Source organism: Papio anubis, chromosome 17, assembly GCF_008728515.1.
Source record: "Papio anubis isolate 15944 chromosome 17, Panubis1.0, whole genome shotgun sequence".
Taxonomy (NCBI): domain Eukaryota; kingdom Metazoa; phylum Chordata; class Mammalia; order Primates; family Cercopithecidae; genus Papio; species Papio anubis.
In genome coordinates this window covers 50,296,843-50,314,906 of record NC_044992.1, presented here as the reverse complement: position 1 = coordinate 50,314,906, position 18,064 = coordinate 50,296,843, and the positions used below count along the sequence as shown (strand labels likewise).

The 18,064-nt window shown below is 43.6% G+C and overlaps 1 protein-coding gene across 8 annotated transcripts in view; it reads left to right on the top strand.

Annotated features, from left to right (window-relative positions):
• BRCA1 (BRCA1 DNA repair associated) overlaps positions 1-18,064 on the top strand; it is an 82,518-nt gene that overhangs the window by 13,364 nt on the left and 51,090 nt on the right. For 6 of the 8 annotated variants that reach the window (XR_004179249.1, XM_031656949.1, XM_031656947.1 and 3 more), the window contains 6 exon segments: positions 4,924-5,001; positions 7,412-7,500; positions 8,102-8,241; positions 12,446-12,551; positions 15,070-15,115; positions 17,085-17,161. Coding sequence is in view for 7 of the 8 variants with exons in the window: in XM_031656949.1 (XP_031512809.1) it covers positions 4,924-5,001; positions 7,412-7,500; positions 8,102-8,241; positions 12,446-12,551; positions 15,070-15,115; positions 17,085-17,161 (536 nt within the window). In the remaining variant the exon portion in view is untranslated. 8 annotated transcript variants of the gene reach the window in all.

Here is an 18,064-nt window from a genome sequence, read left to right as displayed (position 1 = left end):
TGGGTTTAAGCGAGTCTCCTGCCTCAGCCTCCTGAGTAGCTGGGACTACAGGCATGTCCCACCATGCCCAGCTAATTTGTATTTTTAGTAGAGACAGGGTTTCACTATGTAGGCCAGGCTGGTCCCGAACTCCTGACCTCAGGTGATCTGCTTGCCTTGGCCTCCCAGAGTGCCTCCCAAGGTGGCTCACAGGCATGAGCCACCTTGCCCAGCCAGTTCTAAAATCTTTTATGAAGCATACAAAAAAAGATAATAATATCAATCTAGAAAAAATTTCTTAAGGCATTCATGCATTAGTTTGAACTTTCCAAGCAAAAGATGCAATGTGTAATACTTTTTTTTTTTCTTTTTCTTTTTCTTTTTTTGAGATAGGATCTTGTTCTGTTGCCCAGGCTGGAGTGCAGTGGCACAATCTCAGCTTACTGCAGCCTCCGCCTCCCTGGTTCAAGCGATGCTCCTGCCTCAGACTCCCAAGTAGCTGGGCTTACAGGTGTGAACCACCATGCACGGCTAATTTTTGTATTTTTAGTAGAGACAAGGTTTCACCATGTTGACCAGGCTGGTCTCAAACTCCTGACCACCTCAGCCTCCCAAAGTGCTGGGATTGCAGGCATTAGCCACCACGCCCAGCCTTGTACTTTTGGTAGAGACTGTGTTTCAGCATGTTGACCAAGCTGGTCTTGAACTGACCTCAAGTGATCTGCCCACCTCCACCTCCAAAAATGCTGGGATTATAGGCATGAGCCACCACACCCAGCCTGTAATACTTTTTTGAAGATCTAGAATCACATTGTTCAAAGAGATAGAAAGTGAGCCATAAATGTAACTTAAATTTTTCAACAGCTACTTTTTTTTTTTTTTTTGAGACAGGGTCTCACTCTGTTGTCCGAGCTGGAGTGCAGTGGTGTGATCATGAGGCTTACTGTAGCCTTGACCTCCCAGGCTCAAGTGATCTTATCACCTCAGCCTCCCAAGTAGCTGGGACTATAAGTGCACACCACCATGTCAAGCTAAATGTTGTGTTTTCTGTACAGACGGGGTTTCGCCATGTTGCCCAGGCTGGTCTTGAACTTTGGGCTTAACCCATCTGCCCACCTCGACATCCCAAAGTGCTAGGATTACAGGTGTGAGTCATGCCTAGCCAGTATTTTAGTTCGCTCAGTCTTTTCAAGTCATATACAAGTTCATTTTCTTTTGAGTTTAGTTAACAACCTTTATACACGTGTTCTTTTTCTAGCACAAAGAAAGATTTGAATCCCTATCTTGGTTGATTTCTGCATACCTAGTTCCGCTGCATTATTTATATTATTGTGTAGTCTACAGCACAAGACAGCTTAGCTTGTCACTCTGCTGTACTATATTCTGCAGTACAATCATAAGGGAATTTCCTCTCTTCCCCTGCTCTGAATTGTTCAATTGTACTATTTGCTGGAGTAATGCGCGATGCCTCCGTGATCCATTATACTAGAGTATATGTAGTATTTGTAGATTCTGAAGGAGCGGGAGCCTCTATTCTGAGTTTTAAAGGTACTTATGTACAGTGGAGGTAGCTTTTCGACAGCCTCATCTTCCAAACTATAGAGTCATTGTTTTGTTGAGTGCAATATGGTACTTGAAGCATCTATATCGGCAAAGAAGGACCCGAGTCTCCTTGACCTTACCTACTATATTCACTTTCTCTAGTAGGAAGATTATGGGTGCCTCTCCCCAGACTTAGTTTCACTGTCAAAAAAGAAAAAAGGAAGATTGTGGGCTTTGCTACAATCCAATTCTGGATCCAATATAACCTTCACTGCTTAATTACTGTGTGTTCTGGGACAAGCCTCTACTCTATAAAAATGAAGATAAGGCCAGGCGTGATGGCTCATGCCTGTAATCCCAGCACTTTGGGATGCCAAGGCAGGAGGATCACTTGAGGCTAGGAATTCGAGACCAGACTGGGCAATATAGCGAAACCACATCTGTACAAAAATAAAAATAGCCGGTCGCGGTGGCTCAAGCCTGTAATCCCAGCACTTTGGGAGGCCAAGGTGAGGCCCGGATCACAAGGTCAGGAGATCGAGAGACCATCCTGGCTAACTGCGGTGAAACCCGTCTCTATTAAAATACAAAAAAACTAGCCGGGGAAGTGAGGTGAGGCGGGAAGCCACAGTCCCAGCTGAGTCCGGGGAGGCTGAGGCAGTGGGGCGTGAACCGGAGGCTGAGCTTGCAGTGAGGCAGAGATCCGGCCACTGCACTCCAGCCTGGGTGACAGAAGCTGAGACTCCGTCTCAAAAAAAATAAAAAAATAAAAATAAAAATAAAAATAAAATGTAGCCCGTCGCAATGGCTCACACCTGTAATCCCAGCACTTTGGGAGGCTAAAGCAGGCGGATCACTTGAGGTCAGGAGTTCAAGACTATAGAAAGACAGAAAGAAAGAGAGATGGGTTTTTTTATTTGTTTGTTTGTTTGTTTCTTTGTTTGTTTGTTTTTGAGATGGAGTTTCACTCTTTTTGCCCAGGCTGGAGTGCAATGGTGCGATCTCAGCTTACCGCAATCTCTGCCTCCCGGGTTCAAGAGATTCTCTTGCCTCAACCTCCAGAGTAGCCAGGATTACAGGCACATGGCACCATGCCCGGCTAATTTTTGTATTTTTAGTAGAGACGGGGTTTCTCCGTGTTGGTCAGGCTGGTCTCTCCCAAAGTGTTGGGATTACAGGGGTGAGCCACCATGCCTGGCCCTTTTTTTTTTTTTTGAGACAGAGTCTTCCTCTGTTGCCCAGGGTGGAGTACAGTGGTACTCTCCCAGCTCACTGCAACCTCTGCCTTCCTGGATTTCAGTGATTCTCATGCCTCAGCCTCCCAAGTAGCTGGGATTCAGGCGTGTGCTCACCATGCCTGGCTAATTTTTTTGTATTTCTAGTAGAGATGGGGTTTCACCACGTTAGCCAGGCTGGTCTCAAACTCTTGGCCTCAAGTGATCTGCCTGCCTCGGCCTCCTGGGATTGCAGACATGAGCCACTGCACCCGGCCAAGAGAGGGTAATAAATGTTAAATTACCTGACTAGTAAAAAATATTCTCTAAGTGTCTTCTCTCACAATTCCCAATACCTTTTTTTTTTTTTTTTGAGGCAGAGTCTCACTCTGTCGCCCAGGCTGGGGTGCAGTGGTGCAATATTGGCTCACTGTAACCCCCACCTCCCAGGTTCAAATGATTCTCATGCCTCAGCCTCCCAAGTAGCTAGGACTACAGGTGTACCACCACCACAGCCAGCTAATGTTTGTATATTTAGTAGAGACAGGGTTTCACCACATTGGCCAGGCTGGTCTTGAACTCCTGGCCTCAAGTGATTCACCCACCTCCTAAAGTGCTGGGATTACAGGTGTGGACCACTGTGCACGGCCCTAGTCTCAACACTGTTTTTCGTAATTTTTTTTAGCCCCTTAATCTTTTCTTTCCTGGGTCTCTTCATTGTCAGTGTCAGCTATTTACTCCCTACCTAGTCACCCCCTTCACCAGTATATTATGTCCTTTATGTTTTATTTTTCAGGATCTTATTTTGCTTTTCTATTAATCCCCTCCATCTATAATAGTACTAGACATAGTAAATATTGGTTGTATGAGTGAATCGCTGCTTTTAATTATCATCACCATTACTCTCTCTACTTCTGGTCTATGATCCACTTTGAGTTAACTTTGGTTATTTGGTGTGAGATAGGAGTATAACTTCATTCTTTTGTGTGTGTGTGTGTGTGTGTGTGTGTCACAGAGATTTACTCTTGTTGCCCAGGCTGGAGTGCAATGGCGTGATTTTGGCTCATTGCATCCTCCGCCTCCCAGGTTCAAGCGATTCTCCTGCCTCAGCCTCCCGAGTAGCTGGGATTACAGGTATGTGCCACCACGCCCAGCTAATTTTGTATTTTTAGTAGAGAGGGTGTTTCACTGTGTTGCCCAGGCTGATCTCGAACTCCTGACCTCAGGTGATCTGCCCGCCTCAGTCTTCCAAAGTGCTGGGATTACAGGCGTGAGCCACTGTGCCCGGCCAAGAGTATAACTTCATTCTTTTACATGTGGGTATATTCTCGTCCCAACACTATTTGTTAAAAAAACAAAAAGTATTATTTTCCCATTTAATCATCTATGGCCTGGGTATGGTGGCTCATGCCTGTAATCCCAGCACTCTGGGAGGCCAAGGCAGGTGGATCAATTTGAGGCCAGGAGTTCAAGACTAGCCTGGCCAACATGGTATAACTAAAAATATAAAAAATTAGCTTGGCGTGGTGGTACATGTCTGTAATCCCAGCTACTCGGGAGGCTGAGGTACGAGAATTGCTTGAGCCTGCAGTGAGCCGAGATTGTGTCACTACCCTTCAGCCTGGGTGATAGAGCGAGACCCTGTCTCAAAAAAAAAACTAAGAATATAAAAATCGTCTTGTATTTATTATTGTTGAAAATTACTTGATCACAGATGTATGTATGAGTTTATTTCTATACTGTCAATTCTATTTTATTGACGTATGTGTCTATTCTTATGCTATTACCACACTATCTTGATTACTGTAGCTTTGTGGTGAGGTGTTGAGATTTTAAACTAATTATAAGCATCTTACATGAACTACTTACCATTTATATTTGATTATGCAACATGAAATAATGAATATATCATTAAATATGTCATATTAAGTTTTATGTGATCATAACAGTAAGCCATATGCATGTAAGTTCAGTTTTCATAGATCATTGCTTATGTAGTTTAGGTTTTTGCTTATGCAGCATCTAAAAACAATTAGGAAACTATAGCTTGTAATTCACCTGCCATTACTTTTTAAATGGCTCTTAAGGGCACTTGTGAGATTATCTTTTCATGGCTATTTGCCTTTTGAGTAATCTCTCTACAAAAGGAAGTAACTTAAATTGTTCTTTCTTTCTTTATAATTTATAGATTTTGCATGCTGAAACTTCTCAACCAGAAGAAAGGGCCTTCACAGTGTCCTTTGTGTAAGAATGATATAACCAAAAGGTATATAATTTGGTAATGATGCTAGGTTGGGAGCAACAACAGTAGGAAAAAGTAGAAATTATTTAATAACATAGCTAACGTTCCTATAAAACCATTTATCAGTAGAGAAATTTATAAAAGAGTTTTTAGCAGACAATAAATTATTTCCAAAGTTATTTTCCTGAAAGTTTTATAGGATATCTGTCTTATACAGGTATTAGAAACTTACTGCCTTTCTCTAATGCTTCTAAATACCGTAAAAACTTGCAGACTTACGTAAAGTAGGGCTGTATCGCTGTGCCCCCATTGTCTGCTAATCTTGTTTTTATTTTTTCATTGTGCTTCCTTTTTTTTCTTTTCTTTTCTTTTTTCTTTGAGACGGAGTCTCGCTCTATTGCCCAGGCTAGAGTGCAGTGGCACGATCTCGGCTCACTGCAAGCTGTGCCTCCTGGGTTCACGCCATTCTGCCTCAGCCCCTCTAGTAGCTGGGACTACAGGCTTTCCCTTCCTGCAGCCGGCCTAATTTTTTGTATTTTTAGTAGAGACGGGGTTTCACCATGTTAGCCAGGATGTTCTCGATCTGCTGACCTCTTGATCCGCCCGCCTCGGCCTCCCAGAGTGCTGGGATTACAGGCGTGAGCCACCACACCCAGCCTTTTTTTTTTTTTTTTTTTTTTAAGACAGGGTCTTGCTCTGGTCACTGAGGCTGGATTGTAGGGGCATGATCTTGGCTCACTGCAGCCTCCGCCTTGAGCCTCCTCCTGCCTTAGCCTCCCAAGTAGCACAGACTACAGGCATGCTGCTACCATGTCTGGCCAATTTTGTATTTTTTGTAGACATGAGGTATGCAGCCATGTTGCCCAGACTGAGTAGCTTCAGGCTCAGGTGATCTGCCCACCTTGGCCTCCCAAAGTGATGGGGTTACAGGTGTGTGTTTATTTCTATCTAATTATTTACATAAACACAATGTATTTTTTTTTTTTTTTTTTTTTTTTGAGCCGGGTCAGCTCTGTCACCAGGCTGGAGTGCAGTGGCGGATCTCAGCTCACTGCAAGCTCCACCTCCGGGTTCCATGTTCTCCTGCCTCAGCCTCCCGGTGGCACAGGTTCTGGCATGCCACCTCCTTGGCTAAGTTTTGTATTTTTAGTAGAGGCGAGGGTTTCACTGTGTTAGCCAGGATGGTCTTGATCTCCTGACCTAAGTGATCCATGCCTTCGGCCTCCCAAAGTGCTGGGATTACAGGCAGCCACAGCCGACCAAGTGAATATTTTTTTTTTTTTTTTTTTTTTTTGGAGCCGGGTCGCTCAGCCAGGCTGGGGGTGCAGTGGCGGATCTCAGCTCACTGCAAGCTGCCTCCGGGTTTCGCCCATTCTCCTGCCTCAGCCTCCCGGTAGCTGGGACTACGAAGCCACGCCACCTCGCCCGGCTAGTTTTTTGCTTTGTATTTTTTAGTAGAGACGGGTTTTAGCCCGTGTTATGCAGGATGGTCTCGATCTCCTGACCTCGTGATCCGGCCGATCTCGGCCTCCCAAAGTGCTGGGATTACAGGCTTGAGGCCACAGCCCGGCCTTATATTGTGTATCTCTTCTGCTACAATGTAAATTCTATGAGAGTAGTAACTTTGTCTGTCTCAACACTGTTTTTCGTAATTTGGTGCATAGTAGGCACTCAGATGCTTAAAGGAATGAATGGTGTTTTAATTCCACTTTACTAAACCCAGATCTCCCTTTGGACGTTGTTATCTATGTGTTTTCAAAGAAATGTAATCATAATTTGACAGAAATCCTTGAGAGGCCGAACTAACAGTGAGGGATTGGGCAGGGTTCAGATGTTAAGAACAGTAAGCTCAGCAGGATGTGATTGTTTATGCCTATAACCCTAGCACTCCAGGAGGCTGAGGTGGGATGATTGCTTGAGGCCAAGAGTTTGAGATCAGTCTGGGCAACATAGTGAGACCTCATCACTACCAACAAAAATAAGTAAATAAACGTACATGGTGGCATATGCCCATAGTCCTAGCTACTTGGGAGGCTGTAGTGGGAGGATAGCTTGAGTACAGAAGTTTGAGACTGCAGTGAGCTATGACTGTGGCATTGCATGTTAGCCTGGGCAATACAGCAAGACCCTGTCTCTAAATTTAAAAAAAAGAAAAAAAAGTACTCTAGTTTTCTATGCAATGGATTATATCTCCTGTGGATTTAGAGCAGTATTATATCACAATTTTAGGCATTTGGTAGGCTTAAACGAATGACAAAAAGTTACTAAATCACTGTCACACAGTTTATACAGATGTCAGTGATGTATTGATTATAGAGGTTTTCTACTGTTGCTGCATCTTATTTTTATTTGTTTACATGTCTTTTCTTATTTTAGTGTCTTTAAAAGGTTGATAATCACTGCTGAGTGTGTTTCTCAAACAATTTAATTTCAGAAGCCTACAAGAAAGTACAAGATTTAGTCAACTTGTTGAAGAGCTATTGAAAATCATTCATGCTTTTCAGCTTGACACAGGTTTGCAGTGTAAGTGTTGAATATCCCACGAATGACACTCAAGTGCTGTCCATAAAAACTCAGGAAGTTTGCACAATTACTTTCTGTGACGTGATAAGACCTTTTAGTCTAGGTTAATTTTAGTTCTGTATCTGTAATCTGTTTTAAAAAAATTACTCCCACTGGTCTCACACCTTATTTTATCAATTGTAAGGTGCACATTTTTCACATCTTAACGTCTCTGAAATTGGGAGCATTTTACTATTGATGGTGTGTCATTTGTTTAATTTGAGTGCTTGCTTTCTTAGTGATACAGAAAATAATAGTGCAGCTTACATTGTTGGTATCTTAACTTTAGTGAAATACAGTATTGATAGGCAGATTTCTTAGTGTTAAGGTGGAAGACAAGGACTCTAAGTAAGCTTGATGGTCTTATATTTGTTTTTGTTTCCTAGGAGTAAAATTTCCAGTTGATTTTTTAAAATTTGATTTTTCAAAAAATCACAGGTAACCTTAATGCATTGTCTTAACACAACAAAGAGCATACATAGGATTTCTCTTGGTTTCTTTGATTATAATTCATACATTTTTCTCTAACTGCAAACATAATGTTTTCCCTTGTAATTTACAGTTGCAAACAGTTATAATTTTGCAAAAAAGGAAAATCACTCTCCTGAACATCTAAAAGATGAAGTTTCTATCATCCAAAGTATGGGCTACAGAAACCGTGCCAAAAGACTTCTACAGAGTGAACCCGAAAATCCTTCCTTGGTAAAACCATTTGTTTTCTTCTTCTTCTTCTTCTTTTTTTTTTTTTTTTTTTAGACGGAGTCTTGCTCTGTGGCCCAGGTTGGAAGCAGTCCTCCTGCCTCAGCCCCTCTAGTAGCTGGGATTACAGGCATGCGCCACCATGGCCAGGCTGGTCTCAAACTCCTGACCTCAGGTGATCCACCCACCTCGGCCACCCAGAGTGCTGGGATTACAGGTGTGAGCCACTGTGCCTGGCCGGTAAACCCATTTTCATTTATTCTGGCACCATCTCTTTATTGAGCATTGTGAGTATGTTAGTATATGTGCTAGATGCTCATAGATTTATCTAAAAAGTTAATGAAGAAGGAAAGATGGTATATTCAGTGGTTAGACAAGTGTTCGAATCAGTTAGAGTTCAGAGAAGGTCAGGGTACCTGGTATGATCAAGAGAGAGACCTTACAGCCAGGTGAGGTGGATGTACCTATAATCCTAGCTACTTGGAAGGCTGAAATGGGAGGATCACTTGAGCCCAGGTTTGAGACCATCCCAGGCAACATAGCAAAATCCCCATCAGATACACCAAAAAGACAGATTTTTTTTTTTTTTTTTTTTTTTTTTTGAGACAGAGTCTCACTCTGTCACCCAGGTGCCCAGGCTGGAGTGCAGTGACACGATGTCAGTTCACTGCAACCTCTGCCTCCCAGGTTCAAGCGATTCTCCTGCCTCAGCCTCCTGAGTAGCTGGGACTACAGGGGCATGCCACCAGACCTGGCTAATTTTTGTAATTTTAGTAGAAAGGGGGTTTCACCATATTGGTCAGGCTGGTCTTGAATTCCTGACCTCAGGTGATCCACCCACCTTGGCCTCTCAAAGTGCTGGGATTACAGGCATGAGCCACCACACCCAGCCAAAAAAGAGAGCTCTTATAGGCCCTTCCTTGCTTTGGAGCTTTATCTGCTCTGTGATGCTTATCTAAAATAGCTGTAAGTTCACTGATATTTTTAAGCATTTGGAAATTACTTCAGCTGGGTGTCATGGCTCATGATTGTAATCCCAACACTTTGGGAGGCTGAGGTAGGAAGTCCTTTGAGCCCAGTGTAGGCAACACAGTGAGACACTGTCTCTACAATTTTAAAAAAAAAAAGCCGGGTGCCATGGCTCACGCCTGTAATCCCAGCACTGGGAGGCTTGAGGATTGCCTGAGCTCAGGAGTTCAAGACCAGTTTGGGCAATATAGCAAGTCCTTGTCTATTTTAAAAGTGTATTTAAATTATCCGGGCATGGTGGTGTGTGCCTGTAGTCGCAGCTACTTGGGAAGCTGAGATAGGAGGATCACTTGAGTTCAGGAGATGTAGACTACTGTGAGCTATGATCACTCCACCACGCAGCGACAAAGCAAGACCTAGTTGCAAAAAAAAAAAAATCTGGCCGGGCACAGTGGCTCACAGTGCTGTAATCCCAGCACTTTGGGAGGCCGAGGCCGGCGGATCACGAGGTCAGGAGATCAAGACCATCCGGGCTAACACGGTGAAACCCGTCTGTACTAAAAAAATTCAAAAAAATTAGCCGGGCGTGCTGGCGGGGGCCTGTAGTCCCAGCTGCTCTGGAGGCTGAGGCAAGAGAATGGTGTGAACCTAGGAGGCGGAGCTTGCAGTGAGCCAAGATTGCGTCACTGCACTCCAGCCTGGGTGACAGACCGAGACTCCAGATCAAGACTCCATCTCAAAAAAAAAAAGAGAGAGAAAATTACTTCAACTTAAAAGGTGTAATTGTTAAAGACAATGTAGTGATTTGCTCTGTTGTTACTTATATGTGCATGAATGATGGAGATCTTAAAAGTATTCATGGCTGGGCGCGGTGGCTCACGCCTGTAATCCCAGCACTTTGGGAGGCCGAGGCGGGCGGATCACGAGGTCAGGGAATTGAGACCATCCTAGCTAACACAGTGAAACCCCGTCTCTACTAAAAACACAAAAAATTGGCCGGGCACGGTGGCTCAAGCCTGTAATCCCAGCACTTTGGGAGGCCGAGACGGGCGGATAACGAGGTCAGGAGATCAAGACCATCCTGGCTAACACGGTGAAACCCCATCTCTACTAAAAAAAAAATACCAAAAACTAGCCGGGCGAGGTGGCGGGCACCTGTAGTACCAGCTACTCGGGAGGCCGAGGCAGGAGAATGGCATGAACCCGGGAGGCAGAGCTTGCAGTGAGCCAAGATCGCACCACTGCACTCCAGCCTGGGCAACAAAGCCAGACTCCGTATCAAAAAAAAAAAAAAGTATTCATTCTGGGGCTGGGCGTAGTAGCTTGCACCTTTAATCCCAGCACTTTGGGAGGCTGAGGCGGGCAGATCATTTGAGGTCGGGAGTTTGAGACCAGCCTAGCCAACACGGTGAAACCCCGTCTCTACTAAAAATACAAAAATTAGCTGGGTGTGGTGGCACGTGCCTGTAATCCCAGCTACTCGGGAGGCTGAGGCACAAGAATTGCTTGAACCTAGGACCCGGAGGTTGCAGCGAGCCGAGATCACGCTACTGCAATCCAGCCTGGGCGACAGTGAGACTCTGTCTCGAAAAAGAAAAAAAATATAAGTGTTCTGGCTGGGCAGGGTGGCTCATGCCTGTAATCCCAGCACTTTGGGAGGCCGAGGCCGGCGGATCACGAGGTCAGGAGATCGAGACCATCCCATCCCAGCTCACACAGTGAAACCCCATCTCTACTAAAAAACTAGCCGGGCGTGATGGCGGGCGCCTGTAGTCCCAGCTACTCGGGAGGCTGAGGCAGGAGAGTGGCGTAAACCCGGGAGGCGGAGCTTGCAGTGAGCCGAGATCACGCCACTGCACTCCAGCCTGGGCGACAGAGCGAGACTCCGTCTCAAAAAAAAAAAAAAAAAAAAAAAAAGACCAGCCTGGGCAATGTGGCGAAACCCCATCTTGACAAAAAATACAAAAATTAGCCAGGCATGGTGGCGTGCGTGTGTAGTCCCAGCTCCTTGGGAGGCTGAGGTGGGAGGATCTCTTGAACCCAGGAGACAGAGGTTGCAGTGAACCGAGATCACACCACCACGCTCCAGCCTAGGCAACAGAGCAAGACTCTGTCTAAAAAAATACAAATAAAATAAAAGTAGTTCTTATAGTACCAGCCTTCATTTTTCAAAAGCTACAGAAAGGCTAAAAAGGAAGAAAAAAAAAGTAATGTTGGGCTTTTAGTTCCTATACTGAATGTTCTTAGGAGTGCTGGAGTTTTATTGTCATGATTTATCCTTTTTAAAAATGTTACTGGCTGGGCACGGTTGGCTCATGGCTGTAATCCCAGCGCTTTGGGAGGCCGAGGCGGGCAGATCACCTGAGGTCAGGAGTTTGAGACCAGCCTGGCTGACACTGCAAAACCCCGTCTCTACTAAAAATACAAAAATTAACTAGGCGTGGTGGCGCGCGCCTGTAGTCCCAGCTACTCGGGAGGCTGAGGCAGGAGAATCAATTAAACCCGGGAGACAGAGGTTGCAGTGTGCCAAGATCGTGCCACTGCACTCCAGCCTGGCAACAGAGCAAGACTCTCTCAAAACAACAACAAAAATATATATATGTATGCAAAAATTAGCCAGGCATAGTGGCACGTGCTTGTAGTCCCAGCTACTCAGGAGGCTAAGGCAGGAAAATCTCTTGAACTCAGGAGGCGGAGGTTGCAGTGAGCTGAGTTTGCGCCACTGCACTCCAGCCTGGGTGACAGAGCAGGACTCTGTCCCCCCCCCCCAAAGAGAAATGTTATCAGGTGTGATTGGAATGTATATCAAGTATCAGCTTCAAAATATGCTATATTAATACTTCAAAAAATCACACAAATAATAAGTTTTGAAAAATTTAAGACAACAGAAAGAAAAAATATTCAAATCACATGTATCCCAGACATTTTTTTTATTACTACTACTACTATTTGTAGAGACTGGGTCTCACTCTGTTGCTTACTCTGGTCTTGAACTCCTGGCCTTAAGCAGTCCTGCTGCCCCAGCCTCCCAAAGTGCTGTGATTATGGGCATGAGCTACCACTCCCAACCACTGAGATTTTAGTGTGTAAATTTCCAGGCATTTTTTTCCAGGCATCATACATGTTAGCTGACTGATGATGGTCAATTTATTTTGTCCATGGTGTCAAGTTTCTCTTCAGGAGGAAAAGCACAGAACCAGCCAACAATTGCTTGACCATTCTTTACCATACTGTTTAGCAGGAAACCAGTCTCAGTGTCCCACTCTCTAACCTTGGAATTGTGAGAACTCTGAGGACAAAGCAGCGGATACAACCTCAAAAGAAGTCTGTCTACATTGAACTGGGTAAGGATCTCAGATTTCTTAAGTATTTAATAATAATTGCTGGATTGCTTGTTATCATTTTGCAAAAAATCTTGGTCATAATTTACATTTGTGGTAGGCAGCTTTGGGAAGTGAATTTTATGAGCCCTATGGTGAGTTATAAATAATGTAAAAGATGCAGTTCCCACCTTGAAGCATCTTACTTTAAAAAGGGAGCAAAAGAGGCTGGGCACGGTGGCTCACGCCTGTAATCCCACCACTTTGGGAGGCCGAGGCGGGCGGATCACCTGAGGTTGGGAATTCGAGACCAGACTGGCCAACATGGAGAAATCCTGTCTCTACCAAAAAATACAAAATTAGCCAGATGTGGTGGCACATGCCCGTAATCTCAGCTACTCGGGAGGGTGAGGCAGGAGAATCACTTGAACCCGGGAGGCGGAGGTTGAGGTAAACTGAGATTGCACCATTGCCCTCCAGCCTGGGCAAGAAGAGCAAAACTCCATCTGAAAAAAGAAAAGGGAGCAAAAGAAAGAATATCTGGCTTTAAATATGTGTAAATATGTTTTGGAAAGATGGAGAGTAGCAATAAGAAAAAACATGATGGATTGCTACAGTATTTAGTTCCAAGATAAATTGTACTGGGTGAGGAAGCCTTTTAAGAAGAGCTGAATTGTCGGGCACGGTGGCTCATGCCTGTAATCCCAGCACTTTGGGAGGCCGAGGCAGGTGGATCACCTGAGGTCGGGAGTTCAAGACCAGCCTGACCAACGTGGAGAAACCCCGTCTCTACTTAAAAAAAAAAAAAAAAAAAAATACAAAATTAGCTGGGGTGGTGGCACATTCCTGTAATCCCAGCTACTCGGGAGGCTGAAGCAGGAGAATCACTTAAACTTAGGAGGCGGACGTTGCGGTGAGCCAAGATCGCGCCATTGCACTCTGGCCTGGGCGACAAGAGTGAAACTCGGTCTCAAAAAAAAAAAAAAAAAAAAAAAAAAAGAGCTGTATCTTGGCTGGGCAGGATGGCTGATGCCTGTAATCCTAACACTTTGGAAGGCCGAGACAGAAGGACTGGAGTCCAGGAGTTTAAGACCAGCCTGGCCAACATAGGGAAACCCTGTCTCTATTTTTAAAATAATAATACATTTTGGCCAGGTGCAGTGGCTCATGCCTGTAATCCCAACACTTTGGGAGGCTGAGGCAGGTAGACCACCTGAGGTCAGAGTTCAAGACCAGCCTGGATAACATGGTAAAACCCTTCTTTACTAAAAATACAAAAAAAAAAAAATTAGCTGGGTGTGGTGGTGCACGCGTGTAATCCCAGCTACTCAGGAGACTGAGGCAGGAGAATTGCTTGAACCAGGATGGCGGAGGTTGCAATGAGCCGACACCATGTCTCTGCACTCCAGCCTGGGCAATAGAGTGAGACTCCATCTCAAAAAAAAAAAGATTTTTTTTTAATAATAAATTTTTTTAAGCTTATAAAAAGAAATAAAAAGAAGAGTTGAGGCCAGCATAGTATCTAACACTTGTAATCTCAGCAGTGGCAGAGGATTGCTTGAAGCCAGGAGTTTGAGACCAGCCTGGGCAACATAGCAAGACCTCATCGCTAAAAAAAATTTTTTTTTTTAAATTAGCTGGGTGTGGTGGTGTGTATCTGTAGTCCCAGCTACTCAGGAGGCATAGGTGAGCAGGTAGATTGAATCCAGGGGTTTGAGGCTATAGTGAGCTATGATCATGCCACTGCACTCCAACCTGGATGACAGAGCAAGACCCCATCTTGAAAAAAAAAGAAAGAAGAGCTGCTGAGCTCAGAATTCAAACTGGGCTCTCTAATTAGGCTATTTTTTTTAGAATATATTTATAATTAAAAAGGGTAGCTGTCTTTTGAGCTCCCAGGCACCACCATCTATTTATCATAGCACTTACTGTTTTACCCCCTTACGATCATAAATTCCTAGACAACAGGCATTGTAAAAATAGTTATAGTAGTTAATATTTAGGGGCACTTAACCTATATTCCAGGCACTATTGTATTTTTCTTGTATAACTCATTTAGATGCATGTCAGACCTCTGAGATTGTTCCTATTATACTTATTTTACAGATGAGGAAATTAAGGCACAGAGAGGTTATGAAATTTTTCTAAGGTAATAAACCTAGTAAGTGACTGAGCCATGATTCAAACCTAGGAAGTTAGATGTCAGAGCCTGTGCTTTTTGTTTTTGTTTTTGTTTTCAGTAGGAACAGGGTCTCACCTTGCTGGCCAGGCTGGTCTCAAACTCCTAAGCTCAAATAATCCACCCATCTCGGCCTCCTAAAGTGCTGGGATTACAGGTGAGAGCCACTGTGCCTGGCCAAGCCCGTGTTTTTAACCACTTCTCTGTATTACACACTGGCTTAACTAGCGTTGTACCTGCCACATACTAGATGCTCAATAAATATTTCTAGTTGAATATCTGTTTTTCAACAAGTACATTTTTTGTTTAACCCTTTTAATTAAGAAATCTTTTATTGATTTTTTTTGGGGGGAAATTTTTTAGGATCTGATTCTTCTGAAGATACGGTTAATAAGGCAACTTATTGCAGGTGAGTCAAAGAGAACCTTTGCCTATGAAGCTGGTATTTTCCTATTTAGTTAATATTAAGGATTGATGTTTCTCTCTTTTTAAAATATTTTAACTTTTATTTTAGGTTCAGAGATGTATGTGCAGTTTGTTATATAGGTAAACACACGATTTGGGATTTGGCATACAGTTTTTTTTTCATCATCCAGTTATTATTAAGCATACCCCACAGTTTTTTGTTTCCTTCCTTTCTGAATTTCTCCCTCCTCCCACCTTCCTCCCTCAAGTAGGCTGGTGTTTCTCTAGACTAGAATCATGGTATTGGAAGAAACCTTAGAGATCATCTAGTTTAGTCCTCTCATTTTATAGTGGAGGAAATACCCTTTTTGTTTGTTAGATTTAGTTATTAATACTGTCCAAAGGAATTTAGGATAACAGAACTCTGCACATGCTTGCTTCTAGCAGATTGTTGTTCTTTAAGTTCCTCATATACAGTAATATTGACACAGCGGTAATTGTGACTGATGAAAATGCTCAAGGACTTCATTTTCAACTCTTTCTTTCCTCTGTTCCTTATTTCCACATATCTCTCAAGCTTTGTCTGTATGTTATATAATAATCTACAAGCAGCCCCAACTATGTTACCTACCTTCCTTAGGAATTATTGCTTGACCCTAAGTTTTTTTTTTTCTTTTCTTTTTTTTTTTTTTTTGGAGACGGGATCTTGACCTGTTTCCAGGCTGGAGTGCAGTGGCGTCATCTCGGCTTACTGCAATCTCCAACTCCCTGGTTCAAGTGATTCTCCTGTCTCAGCCTTCCAAGTAGCTATGATTACAGGCACACGCCACCACACCCAGCTAATTTTTGTATTTTTAGTAGAGACAGGGTTTCACCATGTTGGCCAGCCTGTTCTCAAACTCATGAGCTCAAGTGATCCACCCACCTCAACCTCTCAAAGTGCTGGGATTACAGGCATGAGCTACCATGCCCAGCTGACCCTGTCTAAGATCTAGTCTGAACTATAATGGCGATATTGTCAGTTTTTGTTTGTAAATGACTTCCCTAATCTCACGATTGGAAGGAAATGACTTTTAGACTGAAAGCAGCACAGAAAGTAGTGTAGCAAAGTGGTGTTCTGTTGGGTTATCTGCAATCCTACTGTTCCCTTTGTTTAGATATCCTTGCTCCTGCCTTCTCATTAAGATATACTTTTAAGTGTTTTTAAAAGCTATCTTTTGGCTGTCACTTAAATGTTGGCTTTCATTTGCAAGTCCATAAAGTAATGTTCCTGGTCTGATTTTTGTGGCTGTGTGTCCTCGGTCTTTGGCCATTCCATTTCTCTCTTTTTTTTTTTTTGAGACAGAGCCTTACTCTGCCGCCCCAGGCTGGAGTGCAGTGGTGTGATCTCGGCTCACTGCAACCTCCGCCTCCCAAGGTCAAGCGATTCTCCTGTCTCAGCCTCACAAGTAGCTGGGACTACAGGTGTACACCACCACCCAGCTAATTGACCATTCCATTTCTTTTTTTTTTTTTTTTTTGAGACAGAGTCTTGCTCTGTTGCCCAGGCTGGAGTACAGTGGTGTGATCTCACCTTTCCGCAACCTCTGCCTCCCGGGTTCAAGCCGTACTCCTGCCTCAGCCTCTCAAGTAGCTGGGACTACAGGTGCACACCACCACACCTGGCTAATTTTTGTATTTTTAGTAGAGACAGGGGTTCACCTTGTTGGCCAGGCTGGCTTGAACTCATGATCTCAAGTGATCCACCCGCCTCGGCCTTCCAAAGTGCTGGAATTACAGGCGTGAGCCACCGTGCCCAGCAACCATTCCATTTCAACTAGAAGTTTCTAAAGGAGAGAGCAGCTTTCGGTAACTCAGTAAGATTGGTCAACTTTCTGTGACTGAAAAAGCTAAAATATTTGATCTTGGTCATTTGACAGTTCTGCATAAGTATAACTAGTGTTTCTCATTAGGACTCTGTCTTTTCCCTATAGTGTGGGAGATCAAGAATTGTTACAAATCACCCCTCAAGGAACCAGGGATGAAACCAGTTTGGATTCTGCAAAAAAGGGTAATGGCAAAGTTTCCCAATTTAACAGAGTGGGTAGATACAGTACTGTAATTAGATTATTCTGAAGACCATTTGGGACCTTTACAATCCACAAAATCTCTTGGCAGAGTTAGAGTATCATTCTTTGTCAAATGTCATGGTATGATCTGATAGATTTAAATGGTACTAGACTAATGTAGCTATAATAATAAGACTTTCTGTAACTGATTGTTGCTCTTTTGTTTTTTGTTTTTTGTTATTTGTTTTTTGTTTTTGAGATGGGGTCTCACTCTGTTGCCCAGGTTGGAGTGCAGTGATGCAATCTTGGCTCACTGCAACCTCCACCACACGGGCTCAAGCTATCCTCCCACCTCAGCCTCCTGAGTAGCTGGGACTACAGGCACACGTCACCACACCCGGCTAATTTTTTGTGGTTTTATAGAGACAGAGTTTCGCCATGTTTCCGAGGCTGATCTCAAACGCCTGGACTCAAGCAGTCTGCCCACTTCAGCCTCCCAAAGTGCTGCAGTTACAGGCTTGAGCCACTGTGCCTGGCCTGCCCTTTACTTTTAATTGATGTATTTGTGTTTCATCTTTTGCCTACTGGTTTTTAAATATAGGGAATGGTAAGTCTGTAGATAGAACAGAGTATTAAGTAGACTTAATGGCCAGTGATCTTTAGAGTACATCAGAACTGGTTTTCTGATGGCCAGTCTGCTTTTAATTCACTCTTAGACATTAGAGAAATAGGAGGTGTGGTTTCTGCATAGGGAAAATTCTGAAATTAAAAATTTAATGGATCCTAAGTGGAAATAATCTAAGTAAATAGGAATTAAATGAAAGAGTATGAGCTACATCTTCAGTATACTTGGTAGTTTATGAGATTAGTTTCTCTAAATATAGCCAGTTGGTTGATTTCCACCT